The sequence below is a fragment of the Micromys minutus genome (genome assembly GCF_963924665.1).
Source record: "Micromys minutus genome assembly, chromosome: 15".
Taxonomy (NCBI): Eukaryota; Metazoa; Chordata; class Mammalia; order Rodentia; family Muridae; genus Micromys; species Micromys minutus.
In genome coordinates this window covers 5,742,700-5,767,501 of record NC_137984.1, presented here as the reverse complement: position 1 = coordinate 5,767,501, position 24,802 = coordinate 5,742,700, and the positions used below count along the sequence as shown (strand labels likewise).

The following is a 24,802-nucleotide window of genomic DNA, read 5'->3' as shown; positions in this document are numbered from 1 at the left end:
AGAACCCCCTCCAGATAACTACTTAGATGCAGCTGCTGGGGATGCCAGGATGGTTTTTATTTTTTCATTTGAAAACCCAATGTTCTTGATGCTCACTGCTACACTTGGGTCCCTGGAAAAGTGGGAGTGACTAACGTAACATAGTTAATGCTTTTGTGAAAGGGACACATTAGCAGCAGCAGGGCTTAGAGGAGCTGAAGCTAAAGCATGATGCCACGTGCATCTCAGAAGTGTCTACACTGTGATACGTACAGGTTGACATCAAGAACAGCCAGGCTGTGTCACTGTAGTGAGACAATATCTCAAGATAAAATTCTTTCTAAAAGGCATGGGATGAAGTCACCGCTCTCAGACACAGCCTGTCAGGGATGCATGAGGCCCTGGGTTACTTCATCATAAAACAGCAACATTACATCATTTCTCCTCCTTCCTTTCTGCCCTCCATGCTTTCCTATATACCCTACCACAGCTCTCTTCCAAATGCATGGCCTTTGTCAATTGCTCTGTGTGTGTGTGTGTGTGTGTGTGTGTGTGTGTGTGTGTGTGTGTGTATGTCTTTGTTGGTATGTGTGTATGTCTGTGTGTTGATGTGTAAGTGTGTGTGTGTATGTGTGTGTCTGTGTTGGTATGTGTCTCTGTGTTGATGTGTGTGTAATGTCTGTGTGTTGGTGTGTGTTTGTGTGTGTTGGTATGTGTGTGTATGTGTGTGTGTTAGTGTATAAGTGTGTGTGTGTATGTGTGTGTTAGTGTATAAGTGTGTGTGTGTATGTGTGTACTGGAGAGACACAGAGGCCTTGCTTGGATGCCGCCATCCTTTACCATATCTGGGTGAAGTGGACATGAAACAGCTGTTGCTCGGTTTCCTGGCTGTGGCTGTGGTTCATGTCTCCTGAAGACAGAGGTTCCTCACTAAAGGACGTGACCCACAGTTCATGTTCTGCTCCATCCATTCACTTATCAATATACTGTAGCAGTTCAAGCTTATGTATAGGTCCAGTGTGACTTTACCAATGTGAGAAAACTGAGTGGACTTGATCTTACATCCAGCTCGTGCCCCATGAACTGGACGCAGCAGAGCCTGGAGGGAAAAGGGAGGAACAGCAAGTCACACGGATGTGAGCATCAGACTTTACAGCCACCAGTTATAAGGTGTTAGTGCCAAACTGAACAGACAAGACCCAGACTTTGTGCCAGTGAAATGAAATAAAGCTGAAATTATGTTACACTGATGGATGTAATGATTTATTTTACTATTCTTAATATTAAAGTATACAATTTACTGTATGATATTTTAATAATTGGCTTTAAAGATTTCGTAGCACTATATGAAAGGCCAAAGGTGTGGGGAACCTGAGGTTCAAGGAGTAAATCAAATAATATTTTGCTATAATTAGTGAACATATGATACCGATATTTATATCATTTAGTAACAAAGAATTTCATAATGTTCCATTTTAGAGCAATTTTAAAATAAATCTGGCCTGTCCTAAATGCAAAGAATTTGGACATATAAAACTATAAGAGAAAAGAAATAATCTAGAAAGGAAAACTTCTATAATCACTATAAATTATAAATGTTTTAAATACTCAACAATTGCTGTGCTTTGATCTGTATTGTTCCGGGGCCCAGAGAGGCAGCTCAGTGGTTAAGAGCACAGGCTACTCTCTCAGGATCCCGAGTTTCATTCCCAGAGGACCTGAATTGATTCCCAGAATCCACTTGGAAGCACACACCCAGCTGTCCTGTTCCAGGGCATCCACAGTTTTTGTCTGGCTTCCCTGAGAACCAGGCATGGAAGTAGTGCACAGAAACATGTGTGCAGGTAAAAAATGAATACAAATAAAAATAAAAATTATAGAGTTTTCTCTTCTATTGTTTTATTGTTATAGACGTATAAAAATTCTCTAAATGTGGGAAAGTATAACAAATATTGTAAATTGACCACCACTACTCACAAGGTCATTTAATTCTCTCTTCTCAGACTATGTATATGTGTGAGTACATTCACCTATGTATCTGTGTCAGTGAGGGTATAGATGTGTGTGTGAGTGTGTATGTATGTGAGAGAGGTGTGTGTGTGTGTGTGTGTTTGTGTGGAGAGAGAATTGTGCATACCTGTGGAGGCCAGAGTACAACCTCCCGTGTGGTCCACTGTGTTTTTCCTTTGAAAGGGGTCTCTCAGTGACTGCACTCACCATAAGGCTAGGCTGGCCAGTGAGTTTCAGGGATTCCGTAGTAACCTCTTCAGCATGAGTATGACAAATATATGCCCCAATGCTGGCCTCTATTACATGAGTTCTAGAAACCAAACTATGTCTTCAAACTTTAGAGAAGGAAAACCAGGGCAGGGGCTCAAGCAATTGACCCAACTGAACTATGTTCCCAGCTGTTTCTCAAATATTAGTTTTCCTCTTCCACCCCAAAATATATTCTGAATTTGTTCTTCACTCTTATAATCAACAGGGATTATATTTGTTATTTATTATCAAGATTAAAAATCTTGATTATTCTGAAAGAAAATGAAAAACAAATAAAGCTATGTTGGGTAGTTTTTAGTTAACTTTACATCAAATCTAGACGTGTATGCTAAGAAGGCTTTGGATTCATGAATTGTGTCTATCAGATTGGCCTGCGAAGTGTTTTTATGATTGCCAATTCATGCATGTGGTCCAATGCATTGAAGGTTGTACCATCCCTGAGCAGGTAGCCTTGTGCTAATCAAGAAAGTTAGGCTGACAAAAAGAAGAGTGCCAGTTAAACGATCTTTACCCATGGTCTCTGCTCTGGTTCCTGACTCTAGGCTCTTGCTTGAGCTTCTGCCCTGGCTTCCCTTGATGATGGACTAATAATTTGTAAGCTGAAACAAACATGTTCTTTCCTAAGTTGCTTTTGGACATGATTTTTATTAAATAAATAAAAAAATCAAACTAAAAGAGAGACAAAAATATTTCTTACCTATGTACAAAGACACTGGTGGGATACTCCAAGGATGGAGTGTGGGCAGCCCAGAATAGGTGGATGCTTCTGGCCACGGCTTCTAGCACTTTCTCTGTCAGACTCCAACACACTCACCACCTGCTGTTCCCACTTCTGGGCTCTCCACCCCCATGTACCTCTACAAAACCCAACCTTTCTTTTTTTTTTTTTTTTTTTTTTTTTTTGCACCTCTTGCCAGAATCACTGAATCTAAGCACCATGGACTGCAATCTCAGAACAAGTTACTCAAAATTAAGTTTTCTTCACCACCTAACAAGACACATTTAAGCAAACGTTATGCGGTCATTTGTTTCCACAAATAAAGGCATCGGAGAACTATGCTTTAGGTCAATGAAGAAGGAATAGTGATGTAGAGATGTGATTGGATCTAAAGATCTGTGATGTGATAATGTTGATGAGCTGCAGGGGAATTCACAAGGTCTCTTTACACGTTTTTATTGTGTTCGCTGTGTGGCTTTTCTGTCTTCCATGTAGAGTGCGCAGCTCTCCCGAGTGGGGACCTTCGGACCTCCTTTTGGGTGAGGTGTGTCAGAGGATCCCTTCTTGGCCAGCCCTCACAGAGAATCTCTGTACATGAGTGACCTTTCCATCTGCAGTGTGAACAGTTGTCAAGGAGCCACATTTGGAGCATCACGCTATAGCCCAGACAGTTATGTCCCTGCAACATTGTATTTTGTCTCCGTTCATCGGTGTGTCCCAGGAAATTCCTGTGTGGCTAGGGTTAGTGTTCATGTGCTCATATCCTGCAGTGTCAGGAGTGGCACATTTCATGCAACACTTTATCATTAATCCTAATCGCCAGGATACACATTTCTTCTCCATTGGCATTTTGACTAGAAAATAATACAACTTGAAAAAAGTAATTCTGGCTTCCTCCTTCCTTCTCCAATAAAAGCCAGATCACATTCTTGGTTCCCGATTTGGCACCATGGCTGTCCTGGCTTCCTGGGTCTGGGTACTGGCTGGCTGCTTCTCTGCAGATGTAGAAGAGATTTCTAATATCTCAGTGCTGTATCCTCCTCTCTGGAAAGAAAGCCCTGAGCAGTTAAGTGGCTACAGGCTGGAGGGAGGGAAGCATGTAATTAGCCCTTGGGTATTCACTGACAGAATGGGTTTGTACAGAATCTTACTGAAAGAGACAGCCACGTATTTTGCCAGATATGGTCCATAAAATGAACAGAATCTTCTGTGGGGGGTTGCCTCTGCAGTTTGGCTGGCAGTATTAATCAGGTAAGAAGACACTTGTTCTTCTATATACGAGTGTAATCCTGATGTATAGGGAAACAGGATTTTCTCTATCTTACACTGCTGTCTAGTTCTATGTCAACTTGACACAGTAATATGAGAGGAGGAAACTGACTTTATATGATCAAACAGTATGCATGCCTATAGGACTTACACTTAATCAGTGATTGATCTGAAGAGGTCCAGCTCACTGTGGATGGCGCCATCCCTGGGCTGGTGGCCCTGGATGCTATAAAAAAGCAGATTCTTTCTAGCAGATTGCTGGATTCTATGCACAAGCAATGAAGAGCAAGCCAGCCTTCTTCCAAGGTCTCTGTGTCAGCTCCTGCCTCCAGGTTCTAGTCTGATTTGAGCTCCTGCCTTTGCATTCCTCAGTGAACTGTGATCAGGGTAAATAAGCCAATCTTTTCCTTTCCAAGTTCCTTTTGATCATGGTGTTTCATAGCTCCATAGTAACTGTAACCAAGATGCCCACACATGTCCCTTTGAAAACTGATCATTTTTGCTTTCTTTTTAACCTCCTTGTTTTTTCTTCTATTTGTGTTTGTCATTCTTCCTCTGAGGCTAGCTGGCTTCTCCATCTCAAGACAGGGCAGATGTACCCTGTGCCTGCAAACCATCTGGAGGAAAGGGACCTGATGAAGCTCAGGAGCCAGCCTTCTCTCTGCTACACCAGGTGAGCAAAGTAGCTGTGGGGGAGGAGGCAAGGCGTTTCTGCCTTGCTGTAAACAATCAAGAAAGAGAAAGTTTGTTCACAACTATGCTCTTTATAGCAGCAGAGCAGTTGAAGAAAGGTAGATGAACAGGTAGTTTCCATCCCAGAAGGCATGCAAATTAGTATGTTGTGCAAGCAACCAATTCTGAAGCTTGTGATTTGAAATTGAACCAGCAGAGATATTTGAGGCTTGAAACTCAGGGATGGACCAATGTTGGGGCAGCTGTTAGTTGGCTCAAATCTAGGAGGCAAGCTTGTAAAATAAATGAACTTAGTTATGTTCTATCTCAAACACCTATGCTGAGGTTTGAGGAACAAATCAGAGCCACAAACTGGCAGTAAGGTTCCAGGAGCCTGTGGCAGCCTTTCTCTCTGGAAAGGCAGCAGATGTGGGGAATCACTGGAGATTTGCGTCACACGGATAGCCAGGCAGGCCTAGTGACATAAAGGGCAATAGTATTGATGGGACAAAACTTATTTTTCTGGGGCTGGTGAGAAAAAAGTGAGAAACTCTGAGCTCTTTTAACTCTTACGTGTATTTATGAAGAGACAGATAAACAGATATACATTTGGCAATTAATTTTTGGCAGCAGCAGGAAATCAAATAAGGATTCATTGTTAGAGTTCCTTTCACTCTTACCTGGGAGCCTTACCTTTCACTGGACAGGGCTGGGGAAGGCTTGGAGCAATTAGGTCTTTGTGTACCCAGAAAAGAAAGTCAAGCTCACAAAAAGAAACATGTATACAAGCAGCTATGCATAGACCTACAAACATTCATACATATGTTCATACACATCGTCTCATTTTTATTGGGCTCAATCACATGTCTCCTCTATTCCACAAGTGGATTCATGCAGTACACAAACGCACACACACACACGTATACATATGTATATGTTGTATACATATACATATATGTATTGTCTTTACAGTTGGAGGATGGAACAGAAGTCCCCATGAGCAAGTTCCATTAAGCAAGCACCAATGCAAAAGAAGCTCATTCATTTTGGACAAAAAATACGCTCTAGAACAGAGCACAGCCCATCTGCCACCTGGTCCGGCAGGCACTAAAGGTTTAAAAACTGGTGAGTAGGAGATTGAGGCAGCCAGGGAGCAGAGAGATCTCTGCGGAGTGCACACAGAAAGCGAACCCCCCCCCCCGCCCTGCCCGATCCAGGGACCAGGAACACAACTTTGGAACTTCTGTTCCCACCCGGCGACTCTGAGGCACAGAACAGGGCTCAGCCCATCTGCCATCTGGACCAGTGGAGATCCAGGGACACAGACCAGATAGATACAAGGGAAAGGTGAGAACATATCACTGACAACAAAATGGCAAGAGGAAAGCGAAAGAGTATATCCCAAGGAAACCAAGACAACCTGGCAACACCAGAACCCAGCTCTCCCATAACAGCAAACATCAGAATGCCAAACATTCCAGAAAAAGAAGATGCAGACCTGAAATCATACCTCAAGATGCTGATAGAGATACCAAAAGAAGAACGGGAGGAAAAGCAAAAAGATTCAGAAGCTTTTAAAGAGGAAACAAGAAAAACACTCAAAGAACTCAAAAAACTAGAGGAAAACAGAACCAAAGAAATGAAGGAATGGAAGAGGGAAATTAAAATGGAAATTGACACAATAAAGAAAACACTAAAAGAGATAACCCTAGAGGCAGAACACCAAAAAAAGAAATCAGGAGTCACAGAAGCAAGCATTTCCAATAGATTACAAGAGATCGAAGAAAGAATCTCGGGGGCAGAAAACAACATTGTAAACATAGACAAAACAGCCAGAGAACATGCAAAAAACAAAAAGCTCCTAACCCAAAATGTCCAGGAAATTCAAGACACAATGAGAAGACCAAACCTAAGGATAATAGGTATAGAAGAGGGAGAAGAGTATCAACTAAGAGGCACAGTAAATATCTTCAAGAAAATCGTAGAAGAAAACTTCCTTACCCTCAAGAATAAGATGACCACGAGCATAAAAGAAGCCTTCAGAACTCCAAATAGGTTGGACCAGAAAAGAAATACCTCCCGACACATAATAGTCAAAACACCAAGTTCCCAAAGCAAAGAAAGAATACTAAAAGCAGTAAGGGAAAAAGGTCAGGTAACATATAAAGGCAGGCCAATCAGAATCACACCCGACTTCTCAACAGCTAGAAGAGCCTGGACAGACATCATGCAGACCCTAAGAGAGCAAAGTGCCAGCCCAAGCTGCTATACCCAGCAAAGCAATCAATCACCATAGATGGAGAGATGAAGATATTTCAAGACAAATCAAAATTTACACAATATCTGACCACAAACCCAGCACTACAACAAATTTTAGGTGGAAAACCCAATACAATGAGGGAAAATACAACCTAGTGAAAACAAGAAAACTAAACAAGAAAACCAAAAGAGGAAAAAGACACAGACACAACTCAACCCACAAAAGCAATAATAGCAGGAAACAGAAACAACTATTCCTTGATATCTATTAACATAAATGGACTCAACTCCCCAATAAAAAGACATAGGCTATCAGACTGGATACATAAACAAAATCCAGCCTTTTGCTGCATACAGGAAACCCATCTCAGAGACAAAGACAGACATTATCTCAGAGTAAAAGGGTGGGAAAAAAACTTCCAAGCAAACAGCCCCAAGAAGCAAGCTGGAGTGGCTATTCTAATATCGAATAAAGTAAATTTCCAACCAAAAGTTACCAAAAAAGATAAGGAAGGACACTTTTTACTCATTACCAGGGAAATCTGTCAGGAGGAACTCTCAATCCTTAACATATATGCTCCAAATAAAAAAGCACCCACATTTATAAAAGAAACCCTACTTAAGCTCAAAAAATACATTTCCCCCACACAATAATAGTGGGAGACTTTAATACCCCACTCTCTCCAATGGACAGATCATGGAAACAGAAACTGAACAAGGACACTGTAAAACTAGCAGAGACTTCGAACAAACTGGAATTAATAGATATCTACAGAAAATATCATCCTAAAGTAAAAGAATACACCTTCTTCTCACCACCCCATGGCACCTTCTCGAAAATTGACCACATAATTGGACACAGAACGAGCCTCAATCGATATAAGAAGATTGAAATACTCCCATGCATTCTCTCAGATCACCATGGTCTACAGCTGGTCTTTAACAACAACAAAGACAACAAAAAGCCCACATACACATGGAAACTAAACAATGCTCTGTTAAACGATAGCAGGGTCAAAGAAGAAATAAAGAAAGAAATTAAGGATTTTCTAGAATTCAATGAAAATGAAAACACAACATACCCAAACCTATGGGACACAATGAAAGCAGTACTGAGAGGAAAACTCATAGCCCTAAGTGCTTCCAAAAAGAAACTGGAGAGAGCTTACATCAGCAACCTGACAGCACAGCTAAAAGCCCTAGAACAAAAGGAAGCAGATATACCCAAGAAGAGTAGACATCAAGAAATAATCAAAATTAGGGCAGAAATAGACCAAATAGAAACAAAAAGAACCATTGAAAAAATCAACAAAACCAAGAGTTTGTTCTTTGAGAAAATCAACAAGATTGATAAACCCCTAGCCAGACTAACTAGAGGGCAAAGAGAGAGTATACAAATTAACAAAATCAGAAAGGAAAGTGGAGACATCACAACTGAAACTGAGGAAATTCAAGAAATCATTAGATCCTACTACAAAAACTTATACTCCACAAAATTGGAAAATCTGGAGGAAATGGACGAATTCCTAGACAGATACAAGATCCTAAAGTTAAACGAGGACCAAGTAAACCATCTTAATAATCCTATAACACCTAATGAAATAGAAGAAGTCATCAAAACCTCCCAACCAAAAAAAGCCCAGGTCCAGACAGGTTCAATGCAGAATTTTATCCATCAATGTAATCCACCATATAAACAAACTCAAAGAACAAAATCACATGGTCATCTCACTAAATGCTGAGAAAGCATTTGACAAAATTCAACACCCCTTCATGTTAAAAGTCCTGGAAAGAACAGGAATCCAAGGTCCATACTTCAACATAATAAAGACAATATACAGCAAACCAACAGCCAACATCAAACTTAATGGTGAGAAACTTGAAGCAATCCCATTAAAAACAGGGACCCGACAAGGCTGCCCACTCTCCCCGTACCTATTCAACATAGTACTGGAAGTCCTGGCTGGAGCAATTAGACAGCAAAAGGAGATCAAGGGGATACAAATCAGAAAGGAAGAAGTTAAAACATCACTCTTTGCCGATGACATGATAGTGTACTTAAGTGACCCCAAAAATTCCATCAGAGAACTCCTACAGATGATAAACAAGTTCAGCAAAATGGCTGGATACAAAATTAACTCAAACAAATCAGTAGCCTTCCTATATTCAAAGGACAAACATGTGGAGAAAGAAAACAGGGAAAAGGTACCCTTCACAATCGCCACAAAAACTATGAAATACCTTGGTGTGACGCTAACTAAGCAAGTGAAGGACCTGTATGACAAGAACTTCAAACCTCTAAAGAAGGAAATTGAGGATGATCTCAGAAAATGGAAAGATCTCCCATGCTCATGGATTGGAAGGATCAACATTTTAAAAATGGCCATCCTACCAAAAACAATCCAAAGATTCAATGCAATCCCCATCAAAATTCCAACCCAGTTCTTCATGGAATTGGAAAGATCAATGTGCAATTTCATATGGAATAACAAAAGACATAGAATAGCGAAATCCATCCTCAACAACAAAAAAACATCTGCGGGAATCACTATCCCTGACCTCAAACTATATTACAAGGCAATTGTGCTGAAAACTGAATGGTACTGGTACAGAAATTGTCATGTGGATCAATGGAATAGAATAGAAGATCCAGAAATGAGCCCTCATGTATATGGTCACCTGATTTTTGACAAAGGAGCTGTAAACATTCAATGGAAAAAGGACAGCCTATTCAACAAATGGTGTTGGTCCAACTTGCACTCAGCATGCAAAAGAATGAAAATAAACCCTTTCTTATCTCCTTGTACAAAGCTCAAGTGTAAGTGGATTAAAGATCTCCACATTAAACCAGATACACTGAAACTATTAGATGGGAAAATAGGGAAAACCTTAGAACACATAGGCACAGGAGAAAATTTTCTGAACAAAACACCACTGGCTCAACCTCTCAGGTCAAAGATTAACAAATGGGACTTAATGAGATTGCAAAGATTCTGTAAGGCTAAGGACACTGTCAAGAATACAAAATGGCAGCCAACAGAATGGGAAAAGATCTTTACCAACTCCACATCAGATAGAGGCCTATTATCCAAGGTATGCAAAGAACTCAAAAAGCTAGACACCAGAGAATCAAATAACCCTATTAAAAATGGGGTACAGAGCTAAACAAAACGTTTTCAGCTGAGGAATATCGAACGGCTGAGAAATATCTGAGGAAGTGCTCGACATCCTTAGCCATCAGGGAAATGCAAATCAAAACAACCCTGAGATTCCACCTCACACCAGTCAGATTGGCCAAGATCCAAAACTCAGATGACAACAGATGCTGGCGAGGTTAAGGAGAAAGAGGAACACTTCTCCACTGTTGGTGGGGTTGCAAACTGATACAACCACTCTGGAAATCAGTCTGGCAATTCCTCAGAAAATTGGACATAGTACTACCTGAAGACCCAGCTATACCACTTCTGGGCATATACCCCAGAGACACTTTAGTACACAACAAAGATATATGCACCACAACGTTCATAGCAGCTCTATTTATAATAGCCAGAAGTTGGAAAGAACCCAGCTGTCCTTCAGAAGGTGAATGGATACAAAAATTGTGGTACATCTACACAATGGAGTACTCCTCAGCTATGAGAAACAATGACTTAACGAAATTCTTAAGAAAATGGATGCATCTAGAGAATATCATCCTGAGTGAGATAACCCAGTCACAAAAGAACAGACATAATATGCAGTCACTGATAATGGGATACTAACCCCAGAAAGCACTGAACACCCCAGAAACAACTCACAGACTGTGTGAAGCTCAAGAAAAAAAAAAAAGGAAAAGAAAGAAAAGAAAAATTCATTATGCTCAATCCTTACACACCAAGAAAATGTTGACTAATTCTGGGTTACATCCTGTTTTACATGTACTTTATGCTCATTGTAACTAGTAAGACCTTAATGCACACTATAAAACCTTTGGGGAAAAAAAAGCCAAACATTGACAAAAACGTATTCGTATACTTTTATGCAAAAATCCTTAAAATTTGTACATTTATCCTTGTTTTTTAAAATAAAGTTGTTCAAAAAAATAAGCTCTGAACTTTATTGCTCAGAGAAAGAAAAATCCTCTACTTTTTTATTGAGGAACGAAGGAAACCTCAGTCTGTAAGAAGGCCCTGTCCTGTCAGTAAGAAGAAGCCTGCTGTTAAAAAAAAATCCTGTCTCATGGTAAGAAGCCTTCCTATTCTTTCTGCTCCGTTCTCTCATTGTCTTTCCTAGTTCTTGTACTTTATTTGGGTACATGATCACATGGAATTCCAAGTATCTTTTCTTTTAAGGTTCACAAAATTAAAACAAAAATTCGAGTTAGATTGTATAAGAATTCACAGCAAAAATGTTTACATGTGTTTAAATTAAGACTAGTTATCTAGCATTCATTATCTGCCACTAGCTTTATGGGGTCATTAATAATTAAAAAATAATTCTCATATCATAAATTAGCATGGCTTTGTCAAGAGGCAAATCATCTGCCCAGTGTCTCATTAGTTTTGAAGTTCTGTGGAGATAAATCCACTCAATGTTTTCTCTTCTGTCCTTGTGCCCATAATAAATTGTTCATTCCCAGTTTACAAGCCCAGTTGTCATGTAATGGTTTCATAGCCAGCCTAGAACTAATGTTTTCCCTGTTTGTAAATCTGTTTTGAACTTGCTTTCTATGCAATGAGCCCATGATACATGAAGGCTAACAGAGCCCTAATTGCAACCTTCTTACTACAGAAGATTCAAAATTACCTCTATAAATTTATGAATTGTCTAGAATCATTATGAGGAACTATGAAATAATTAACTTGTCTCCATAGCATTGTTATCAGAGAGTACTGCATTGATCTGCAGAAAATCTGCCCATTACTAATGCCCAGGGAATTATTATATTAATTTAATAGTGACAAGAAAGGCCTATCAGAAGTAATCCTGCGATAAAGTCTATTTGGGGTTTTCCTCTTAGAGCTCACCCATGGAAGGCCAAGCAATACAGTGGGCTCTCCAGAAAAGTCATCTGCTAGCTTTAGTCTCTCCTCGATATCTCCTGACAACAGAACTGGAAACAACAACAACAACATGTGCTTAGCCATTTCTTCCCTGGTTACCTTCAAGTATAGAGGCTGGGTTTTGAGGGTGACGATATGCCTTTATGCCCAGAAGCCCATGTCAAACATATAGTAATTTGACTGATGTCCTTGATGGCATCAATATGCACATACATATCCTTGATGTCAACCATACAGCTGCTATGAAGGAACAGTGGCAGCAAAACTCTTGTCTTGTTTGCTTGGAGTTTTCTCACCAGCTTTACGAATTTCCCTAACACAGCTTCATTCATGGAGCATGTTCTGGCATTACTAACCTTCATCCTATATACAGTATTTTATACAGATATGTCTCGTTTGCCTGTGAACAACACGCTGAATAACCAATACGTCCTCATAGAACAATCCACTTTTCATTACTTGGCGTACATTTAAATGCTAGATGTACATAAATAGTTATTGAAAAAAAGCTCTAGGAACCGCAAAGGGAATTTGAAACTGTTTTGCTGAAAATCATTGCCTCACCATTAGGTCCCACAAGGTAATTACCTAACAGCAAAGCAAACAGACGAAACAGAACTCTACCTTCATTTTGTATAGAGTATCTATCATTAGCTCCAAACACAACTGCAAATTTTAATAGTGGCCTGAGTTTTGACCTGAGAAAATTATGAGATCAAGCAAATTACTTTTTTAACCCATTTGATTTGACATGTTGGAAAGAAATCTATACTAGGTTCTGGGAAATAGTCCAATCTAAAGTGTTTACACAAAAGAAAGAAGAGATCCTGGATCCAATCCCTAGCACCCATATCCAAAGTAACAGACCAGCACATCAGCTGTGGCAAGCCGTGTAATCCCAACACTAGGGAGGACGAGACAGGCAAGTTCCAGCCAGCTAACCAGCCTACTCTAACCTGTGAGTTTCAGGATACTTTCTCAAGACACAGGATGGACAGCTTCTGAAGAATGACACCAAATTTGCCCGGCTTCCACATGCATATACACATATATGCATGCTTATATGCACACATCATGAACACACACATAAACCACATACATACATATGAAGATTATGCAAAAATGATGATTAGTAACTCACTTATGTTTCTGATCCTTTCATCATGTTTCTGTTTGTCTGTTCCTACGATCAGATCCATTCATTCTGGCTTTTTCCCCAGTACTTATGTTATTAAAATAACGGTCACTTAAAACTGCCAATCCATGTAAATGAAGCTTCCTCTATAAAGAAAATTCTTATATATTACAGGCTGTTTTTTTGACACTAACACTAAATCTATACCTCTGTTCATGCTGTGAGGAGAGCCTATGTTCCAATTGCAGGCGTGTGTCATTAACAGTTTTGACTTAATCTTTCTGGTTACTCCTCCTGGCCATTCAGGCACCTTTGCCAGTGTTATGTTTCCTATGCCTATTGCTGTCTCGTTAGTCAGGTCGACGCCTTGACAACTGTGGCATAAGTGTTTATTGCCTGGTCCTGGGGCCAGGGACATAGGTATTTGTCAGGTCTCCTCTTTCTCATCTAGGTCATTTCGCTGTTTCATTACATGACTATCTGCCTTCATGCAATATGAAGGCTTTGTTCTGCAGAAACTTGTCATAGATGTATAGTCACTTTATCTGCTAGAGGACGATACTATTAACGTAATGCCCTGTGGTGATGCTGTCACAGACTGTGAAGTAGCACCCAAGAAGGAATAAAAGTTAGATAACTAAATGAATAAATTGTGCAAACTCTCTGCTTTGAAAATGGCCCAGTGGCTACACTTGGAGAGACCCATGGCTCCAGCTGTATATGCAGCAGAGGATGGCATTGTGTGGCATCAATGGGAGGACAGGCTTTTGGTCCAGCGAAGGCTCATTTTCCCAGTGTAGGGGAACACCAAGGTGCTGAGGTGGAAACGGTGGTTAGGAGTGGGAGCACACTCATGGAGGCAACAGGAGGGGAGAGGGGACTGGAGAGGAGAAAGAGGAAAACATTTGAAATGCAAATACATAGAATATCCAATAAAATGATAAAAATGGCTCCATAGGCACAGCCCATTTTATTCATTTAGTTTCATTGTTTGTAAAATCCTTATTGAATTGGGAGAGCTTTGGATGTTGGTGTTGGGAATCTGCACAAGAGCCCTGTTACTGTGAGCTTTTATCACTGCCGTATTTACTCAAGTCTGACACAATCACAGTCCAGGTTATTAAAATTTCCTCTCTTTTTCTGAGAATGTTTATTTTCTAAAGGTGCCTGTGCTTGGTATTGATTGTCCGTTGTTGCCAGGATGAACTTGTCACACTCATGAGTATAATGTGTCCCTTTGGGAAACTGTGAGCATTTCAGAGCCAATGTCAAAAAAAGTATTTTAGCTTTTTTTTCAGAAAACAGAGGTGTTGAGAAGAAGTGGCTCTCTCCCCAGGACTTGTCTGAACTCCGTCCTCACTGAAATCTCCACTTGAACTTGCACATCAGTAGAAGACACTGGGGTGTATTTGTACAGAGAGAGAGAGAAAGGGAGAGAGAGAGAGAGAGAGAGAGAGAAGAGAGAGAGAGAGAGAGAGAGAGAGAGAGAGAGAGAGAGAGAGAGAGAGAGAGAGAGAGAGAGAGAGAAGATGAAGGAAAAGAAAAACCTCTAGCAATTTAAGGATGCCATGACCTTCGGAAAGAATGGACACCATACTTTTACCTGGACAAAAACAGGATTCAGACTCCGCGTTCAGTCACCAGTCTTACACTTGCACTTGTACAGTGGTAGGTTACGCAGCTTCTGATCATGTGAGACAGGTCTAGTCCCAGTGACGTATATGATGGTTTGAGTAGGTTTGACCCACACTGACCCATGTGTCTGAATGCTTGGCCCATGGCTACTTGCAACACAGGAGATGTGGCCTTGTTCGAGCATGTGTGTTGTTACTGGAGGAAGTGAGTTTGAGGATTCCTACGCTAAAGGATCAGATCAGAACCTCCTGATGTCCGAGTACAGAGCAGCCTCCTGTCTGCCTCATGATCAAGATGTGTAACTCGTGGCCCCTTCAGCACCAAGTCTGCAGCACCCTGCCATGCTTCCCCGAATCCTGACAATGGACTGACCCTCTGAGACTGTAAGGCAGCCCCAGGTAAACCATGGTCTGTGTGAGAACTCCCGTGATCATGGTGTATCTTCACAGCAATGAAGCCCTAAGACAACACTCAATCCTGGCAATGCCGTCGAAATGTTAGGAGTTGGCAGAAGGAAAGGACTATTTCTGTCTTAGAAGAAATCTGGGGAATCAGCATTCTTGGGAAAGAGATGGCACGTGAGACAACAGGCAGAAAGAGCTGTAAGTTTGCAGGTGCCATGTATCTTCTTATTGTCCCCCCCCAGAGAGCAGTTTGCTTCTACCTCCTGGATGCTGTTTGTTTTATTTTATTGTTGACAGAATGATTGGTTTTCTGCACAGCCATCCATGTGGCTTTATTACAGATTGAGTGTGAAATTTACTGCACATGCTCATGTATTTGAACACACAGGTTCTAGCAGGTGACACTTCTGAAGTCATGTGGCCTGGCTGGCTCAGCTGTGTCACAAGAGACAGACACTTAGTTATAATTCTCCCCTCCTGGTTCCCACACTTAACTCCACGTGAGAGGCATCAGTCACCCAGTGCTGTGCCAGGAGGTGCCATATCTGCCCCATCATATTGGAATATGTGCTTTTAAACTGCGAAGCTCTTCTCCATTAGGTTGCCTCTGCCATGTTCTGTCACAGCAAGTGGAGAAGCAGCTAGTATAGAACACCGATACGGAGAAGCCGAGTTGTTGCAGTAAGAAAGATGATGACGTAGTCGGTCAACCATCGGCGCTGGCTTCTGTGCAGACTCTGGATGGGTCTGAAGCAGTGAGACAGAGGCCTTTGGAAACCATCAAGTCCAGTGTGTCCTCTCTCTTAAAGGGTACAACCACGAGACATTTGACGCTGAAGGATTCTTGACAAATAGGTCAATGATGGGAACTCGAGGAAGTAATTATAAACTTAGCAAATCATAATTCAAACCTGATTAAGTTGATGAGTTCCATTTAAAATTAAGTTTTATGAGGTTTAAATATTTAAGTGGAATGTCAGTATTGGATTTCAAAGTGTTCTGGATTTTAGTTAAGCATCAATAAAATATAACATTCTATATTTAAAAAGAATACATTACATCAATTAGCATCAAGACAGCCATACAAGCCTAATATCAGTTTAATGATATCTCTAGGATTTGGTTGTCATTGACCAGTATCTTTATATCTTAAGTATCAAAGAATTTAAAATTTATGAGTTATTGTGCAAAATTAATTTAAATTTTATACTAAGAATACATGGGGGAAATTCTGAAAAATGAACACCAGGACAAAAAAAAACCCCCAAATCATAAGGTTTCTGATCATATTCATTATTTGTAATTGCTTGTGGTCAAAGGCAGTTCACAAGTCACTAAAAATGTTATACTTTAAGAAGACATTTTCAGGAACCAATCAAAGACTTTTAGAAATAGTTCCCTTGCAAAATTTATATCCATGAGCCTTTCGCATAGAGTCAAAGATAATGATCCTAGAAAAGATTAAATAGAAATATGAGTTCATGGCAACTTCTGAAAACGTACACGTATTAGTTCTATCAAGCAATAAGCGTTGATCAGATTTATGTTGCTTTCTGTCACTTAATAAAATCATCAGTGCACAAGAAATATTTGCTTCACAAAAATATTTGATACAATTGTCATTTTGTAATAACTAACCTGAAAGTCAAGCTTTCTAAGTGGCAGAGACAAATGATTAAAATATCTGTATATATGGACTGATTCCCTGTTGTCAGCCACAGCTTATAATAACATTTCCATAGTCATAATAAATCCACAGAAGAAAATACTGCATGTCTGTGAGGAAATGATTCTAATATATTCCTCCCAAATGTTACCCACCCTCTGGAGGCTGGGCTCCTGTTCACTGAGTGAGGGAAGCGACGTGCTGACTGACAGTGTCACACTACAGCCCAGGCTGAGAAGACACATCATATGCACTGGGAACCAATGCATTCAGTAGATCTATCGCCAGAGTTTCCCACAGATTTGAAGATAACAAACTTATGGCCATTTTTTTTTTTTAATTTATAATTTAGAGACTCAAAAAGCTTTCCTTTGCGAAATAGAAATAGCGTATATGTTTAGTTCATCTCAAGGTCTCAGGGCACAACTGTAAACCAAGAATGACACATTAATTTTCAAATGATTAGTTAAAGAAGTTGGATTTTTCTCGGCTTTTGACACTATGGGGGAAAGGACTTCTTCCCTGACTAGTAATTTTAGGTTAAAAGCATTGGGTGACTTGGGTTGACAGCGATTTCATTAATGATGGCAAATTTTCTTTTGAAATTAATTTATTTTCTTTAAACCTAAGAGTAAAATAGAAGAAAATTTAAAAACAAAAACAGAAGTTTTTGTGGGTGAAATAATGACTACACCAACGCGCTGGTCTATGTCATGTGGCTCCTTCCATATTACAGATGGGAAGGTTCAATGGCATTCAAATGAGGGGACAGGCTGTAACTTTTAAAAACTGTGGTTGATCAATGCTTTTACTATCTCAGAAGTATAATTACTGCGAAGGAAATCTGAAATAGGAACTCAAAACGTTTTAAATGCATGCTGGTATGATGATAGATCTTCACTTAAAGTAGGTTCTACACCCTTCCAATTTATAGATATGATTTATTTTAGTACCCTTTTACAATTTTTACCTGTACTTCTGTCAATATCACCAAGAAGTTTGAGTGATATCAGGACTTCGTTCTGAAGAGGAGTGAAGTCAGGAATAAAAGAGACCATGTCAGCTTCAGCAAGGACCCGTGGGGGCAGACAACTCTGGAAGCTGTGTGATCTACTCAGGGTTGTAGGGAGACGGGTAGCAGTTATGTAGTATATAGCAACAGCCCAGTCATGCACAAAAGTTGCTTCTTTGTCAGAATAGTAGCCATATCTAAAAGACAAACAGACAAAAATGTCAACTAGAATTTCCTCAGACTTTGCATCTCACTTGGCGGAAATCATTTGCTACCAAAAAATAAAACACAGACATTATTTTTAAAGGAAGTCTGAGAATACAGTGAATTTGGCTTGTCTTTCAGGAGTTGTGAGGCTGGCTAAATAAAACATAAATCTATGAAGGTTGATGCAATTCGCCATTTCTTCTTAATATTTTACTTTTCATTTATGATAGTCCTTGGGCACACTGTATGTGAAACCCATGGAGTAAACATATTAAAAACATGTTTAAATGCTACAATCTATCTGTGAAACAACAAATTCAAACAAGGACTAATGCCACAACCTACCAATCCACAATTGCCATGCAAAGCACCTGCTCAGATCAGGGCCAATAACGTACTCAGAAGCAGAGCTCCTTAGAAGAAAGTCTATGGACAGAATCTCTGAAGCTCCGACCAGATGTAGAAAGTTGTTCTAGCTTGTCTGGTCTATGACCAGTAGTGTTATAGACATTTGTTGAATAAAAATCAGAAACAAAAATGGACTCAAAGGAGGCTAAGATACTGAGAGAACCTATCAATGCCAAAGATGTTCAAACAGGAATAGTAAACCAATGGCCACCAGAGACCTGCCTTTTACCTGCGAATTTCATGCTGAGGGAAAACAGGCTCATAAATAAAGCCCTGGTCCAACAGGACCAACTCCCATGGCAGGAAGAGATTTCTTGAAATTCTGAAAGTGTATCTATCTCTTAGTTGAGCTGACGTACGTATATTTCCCGACTTTCCTTCATTCTTCCAAAGTGCTACAAGACAGCTAGCTGCAGGAAAAGTAAAAGAAAGCAGACTTCCTTTCCCTGTCTAGCCAAAGTGAACAGAAACTCATTTTCTCGAATAGTTCTGTCTCCAAATTTCTCTTGAAATTTGATAGATTTACAGAGCTAGCAAAAATGTAAGTAGTGATTTCAACCACAAAAATAACAATCTCCAATTATCAACATAAAGAGCAGTACTGAACAACTCTATCCAGAGCAAGCTGGTTACACATAGCATGAGAATCATAGAAACTAAGCCATATCTTCCTAAGGTGAGGTTTCAAAGGCTACTACCCAGAACTGCAAATAAAACAAAGCACTATCTATATAAGTATGTTTAAAGAAGACTGGCCATAGCAGGTCTTGTTAGCAAATGACTATAATCTCAGCTACTCCAGAGGCTAACTTAAATCAGTTCAGTGAGACACTATCTCAACACAGAAATTTAAACAGAGGCCATGGGATAGAGTTACACCTCCCACGTAGGACTGGCCATGGGATAGAGTTTCACCTCCCATGTAGGACTGGCCATGGGATAGAGTTTCACCTCCCACGTAGGACTGGCCATGAATGCATGGGGCTCTGGGTTGTTTCAATGGCAAGCACAGAAAACAGCAACAAAGCACTTTTATTCTATAATTATTTGTTTTTTATTTTTATTGGTTATTTTATTTATTTTCATTTCAAATGTTGTCCCCACTCTTCCCAGTTTCCCCTCCCCTTTGCTTATATGAATGTGCTCAAGAATGCAAGTAAATCTATTCTCATTTCCATATACAAAGCTCAAGTCCAAGTGGATCAAGGACCGCCACATAAACCCAGATCCACTGAATTCAATAGAAGAGAACATGGAGAAGCTCCTCGAACACACCCATGGCTCAGGCTCTAAGATCAACTATTGACAAATGAGATCTCATAAAACTGAAAAGCTTCTTCAAGGCAAAGAATACCAACCCTATATCCAATAGAGTGCTAATATCCAATACATACAAAGAACTCAAGAAGTTAGACTCCAGAGAACAAATAACCTTATTAAAAATGGGGTACAGCGCCAAACAAAGAATTCTCAACTGAGGAATACCAAATGGCTGAGAAGCACCTAAAGAAATGTTCAAAATCCCTAGTCAGCAGGGAAATGCAAATCAAAATAACCCTAAGATTCACAACAGTCAGAATGGCTAAGATAAAAAGTTCAGTTGACAGCAGATACTGGCAAGCGTGTAGAAAAAGAGGAACACTCCTCCATTGGTGGGATTGCAAGCTGGTACAACCACTCTGGAAATCAGTCTGGCAGTTCCTCAGAACATTGGACATAGTACTGCCTGAAGACCCAGCTATTCCACTGCTGGGTTTATACTCCAAAGATGCTTCAGCATATAACAAGGACACATCCTCCACCATGTTCATAGCAGCCTTATTTATAATAGCCAGAAACTGCAAAGAACCCATATGCCCCTTAAGAAAGGAAATGATACAGAAATTGTGGTACATTCACACAATGGAGTATCAAAAATGACTCATGCTATCAAAAACAACTTCATGAAATTCTCAGGCAAATGGATTGAACTATAAAATATTATTCTGAGTAAGGTAACCTAGTCACAAAAGAACTCTGATGGCATGTACCCACTAATAAATGAGTATTAGCCCAAAACCTCGGAATACCTAAGATACAATTCACAGATCATATGGAGCTCAAGAAGAAGGATGACCAAAGAGTGGATGCTTCAGTTCTTCTTAGAAGGGGGATCAAAATAATCATGGGAGATAGAGGGAGGGAGGGACCAGAGACAGAGACAGTGGGGGGAGACAAAAAAGCGCTTTTAAGGAAGGAGGAGAAGAAAGATGGGGGAGGGATAAAGGACAGAAAGCAGTGTGTGCACAGGTAGTGAACATCAGTGTGGATAGGGGTGGGTTCTGTGAGGACGGACCCCACCCCACACTGCATTGTTGTAAGTTACTGTACTTTATACAAGACAGGAACCTGTCAGGGTGTGCCTTGCTTCAGGCAACTTCATCTTCCAAAGCACCATATGTTTCATTTTAAATACAGAATGACACAGAATAAATCTGCATCCTGTCTGTGAATTAAGCAATCGCCTCCAACCAACACCAATCCTGAGACTCAGACTGATAGTAACTGTTATACATAAAATATCACCACTTACAGACTTACCAACTTAGGTCAAGACCTAACCTGGACGCATGGACATCTCAAAGCCATATCAGAAACACGAGGCTTATAAAATTATTGAACACCTCAAACCACCAAATTATTAAATGATAATAAAACCCCTCATGTTAGGGTTTGGTGAGACCACTGACCATATGCATTATGGGATTTACAGGCAGACTCTAAACTCTTGACTGCCCATGATTTCAGTTCAGCAAGGTACCCACTCAAGTAATCGCTGCCCCTACTTCTTACCCTGAGTCCCCTCAGATCGGAACCAGCTCTGCTTCTGCCAGCCCTCACAGCTAAATGGTTGCCTTCCTTAGGAGCTACGAGACTGACTGGTTCCCTTTGCCTCTCTATATGTTTGAATCTCAAGGATGACAGATAATCTGAGAATGAACACCAGCAATTAATATCGAAGTTAAAGAGACTGTGACTGTCCCTCACCAAAATATTCAAGCAGAATTAGTAGTACGCGGTACATTACAGGAACAAAACACGCCTGGCACATAAATGTGTTGTTATTCAGGAAATTCTGGCATTGTGTAAAAGAACAACTATATTCTATGTTTCTGAAAGAATTTTCAAAATAGTTTGAATAGAGCTGAGTTTGCTTTTTCTTTTTTTAAAATTATTTTTCTAGTTTCTGAGGTTGAGATATAATTACATAAATTCTTTTCCTTATTTTCCTTCCAACGTTTTTTATATACCCTGCAAAAGTTCTCTTCTAAATTCATGGCCTTTGTCAATTGCTCTTTGTGTGTATGTCTGTGGGTGAGTGTGTATGTTAGTATGTGTGTGTGTGTTGGTGTGTGTACATATCTGTGTGTATGTGTGAGAGTGTGCTGCTTGAGTACATTCATCTGTGTCTGAGTATGAGTGTGTAAGCATGTGTGTGTGTGTGTGTGTGTGTAGAATTGTGCATGCCTGTAGAGTACAGAGTACAACCTTAGTTGTGGTACACCCATGTTTATTCTTTGAAAGGGCTTCTTCCAATGGCTTGCCCTTACCTTAAGGCTAGGCTGGCCAGCGAGTTGCAAGGATCCACTAGGTTTTACCTCCCCAGCATGGGTATGACAAATACATACCATGATGCTTAGCTTGGATTACAGGAGTTATAGGAACCAAACCATGTCTTCATGCTTTTGTAGAAGGAACAGCAGGTCAGGGGCTCAAGCAATTGAGCCAGCTAAGCTATGGCCCCAGCCGTTTCTCAGATACTGTGTGTTGGAAGAAGTTGGATGGAGAGCAAGGTGCCACGGGCTTCTGCGACTGCTGGGTGTTGAGAGCCGTTCGTGCTGCACCCAAACATGGCGCCGGCTTCCCTCCGATGACTCAGCAAACAGAGCTATTGCCCAGCCGAAGAGACATAGTGCGCATGTGCCACATACATCACAGCCCGCTCTCGGGGCATGCTAATGAGTTACTGGAGGGCGCACCAATCAGGTAGCGACACGAGTCTCCTGGGCATATATAAGCAGTGCATTTTCCTTCCAAGTGGTCCCCTGCTCAGAGTATTGTACAATAAAGGTTGTTCGCCGAAGAATTCTGTTGTTGCACGCCATTCCTGCCAGCAGGACGTGGGGCGAGCGACAGCTAGGACAGTCTTGAACCACCGTGTACTGTCTAACGTGGATCACAGCATCACAGTAAGACAACACAAAGGACCAGCACAGCGGCTGCTTCCCTGTCTTCACAGAAATCTCCAGAGGAATCCTACAGGTTCTTGGACTGGCTAGTCAGATTCTGCTACACAACACAGGTTGTATTCTGACTTGCACTTGAATCCATCAATGTACCTTAATTGACAAAATAACTATATATAAGCTTGTGTACTAAACCATCAATTTATAGCTGAACTCTGATGCTGTCTCTAGAATCTGAATCCCAAGCATCTTTGTGGGCTCCTTTTCCACTCCCTCCACCATATCCTAGTCCCTTTATTCACAATAATGGTTTCCTCTTCCCCCTAAAATTCCATTCTAAATCACCTGTGACTACACTCGTCCTTTGTTATCAGGATTAAAAGCTGTGGTTGTTCCAAAAGAAAATGAAAGATGAGAAAAGCCATGTTGCCTTGCTTTAATCAACTCAACAACAAACTGATATAATGTGGGAAGGTGGAATTTTAATTCAGAAATTATATTCTACGATTGTTAATTCATCCAGGTGGACCCAGCCCCACTGAAGGAAGACCTGTCCCTGAGCAGGTAGCCTTGATCTGTACTAGAAAGTGAGCTGTACTAAAGGAAGAAACACAGGTAAACAGTATTTGTCTGTGGTCTCTGCTTGCAGGCTCTTGCTTGAGCTCCCGCCCTGGCTTCCCTTGATGATGGACTATACTTTTTAAGCGGAAACAAACACCACATTCTTTCCTAAGTTGCTTTTGCTCATGGTTTTTATTAAACCAATAAAAAAAATCAAGCTAAAACAGAGACGAAAGTATTTCTTACCTGTCTACAAAGACACGGATGGGATACTCCAAGGATGAGGTGTGGGCATCCCATAATTTCTTCAGGAGGCCATCAAAGTCACTAGAAGGCGACTGTATACTCTGAAGAACAGAGGAAAATGTATGTGGACAACTCTCCCTACAGCTCTTCCAGATAGAGATATGAGGAACCACCAGCATGGCGGTGGGTAATGTTATGACATGCCACGCTTAGTGCTTAACAGCAAAAGGAAAAACTGCTGTCCAGTACAGCATAACAACAAGTTGAAATAAGCTTGGGGTATCTGCAAAGTGCCCATGTTTTCTACTTGAAAGACATATTGCCATTTGTGGTATTTTTTTTACTTGCATTAAGAACAGGTAAATTTTGTGTTAGAACTATTCTAGAATGGTGTGTTTCCCTGGCATACACTGTATTTCTACATCACTTATGAGTAAAACATAAAATATCCCCAAAACAAAAAAACCTTACAATTTACATTTTAATATTATGAAAAGTATACAATGCATAAAAAACAACCACGAGGGACTTTTACAAAGAGCATTCTTCCAAGCATGTATGAGTGGTGTGACATAAAACTAAACACAAGAACCTGGAAAAAGTCTCTCCATCTGTCCATTGTTTCAGGGAAGGCAGATCGACAGCCAGAAACATTGTAACAAAACCTCATCTCATCCTTGGGTGGTGGCGAGATCGTGATTTGGTTTGGCGATAGCCCTGCTATTCCAGAACCAACAGCAGCAAGGAAAGGTAAGACACTCAGATAGTAATTAACATCTGTAAAAACAAGAGGCTGGTCAGACTCGGAACCAAGGACAAAACACAGAAGCATAAATCACTAAAGAAAATTCACAAATCTCAAATGATGATAAAAATTATTAACTAAAATTGATTGAGGAAAATCAGCTTTTATACTTTAATAGTCCTATAATCATGAAGATATATAGAAATACTGAAGTGTCATATTACCATATTTTAAGAGAGGTAGCTTAAATGGATTACATAACAACCTTATTTCAAAGAATTCAATAAGTAAGGAAAGAAAAACTATCAAATTGTTCACAGAATGGTACAGAAGTTCTC

General features: G+C 40.3%; 1 protein-coding gene across 1 annotated transcript in view; it reads right to left on the bottom strand.

Annotated features, from left to right (window-relative positions):
• LOC308430284 (protein LEG1 homolog) overlaps positions 1-24,802 on the bottom strand; it is a gene marked incomplete at both ends in the record, with an annotated part of 67,944 nt that overhangs the window by 39,141 nt on the left and 4,001 nt on the right. Inside the window, 3 exons of the mRNA XM_080929438.1 lie at positions 18,030-18,268; positions 23,720-23,820; positions 24,312-24,496. Coding sequence (XP_080785564.1) covers positions 18,030-18,268; positions 23,720-23,820; positions 24,312-24,496 — 525 coding nt within the window. The remainder of the gene's footprint in view (positions 1-18,029; positions 18,269-23,719; positions 23,821-24,311; positions 24,497-24,802) is intronic.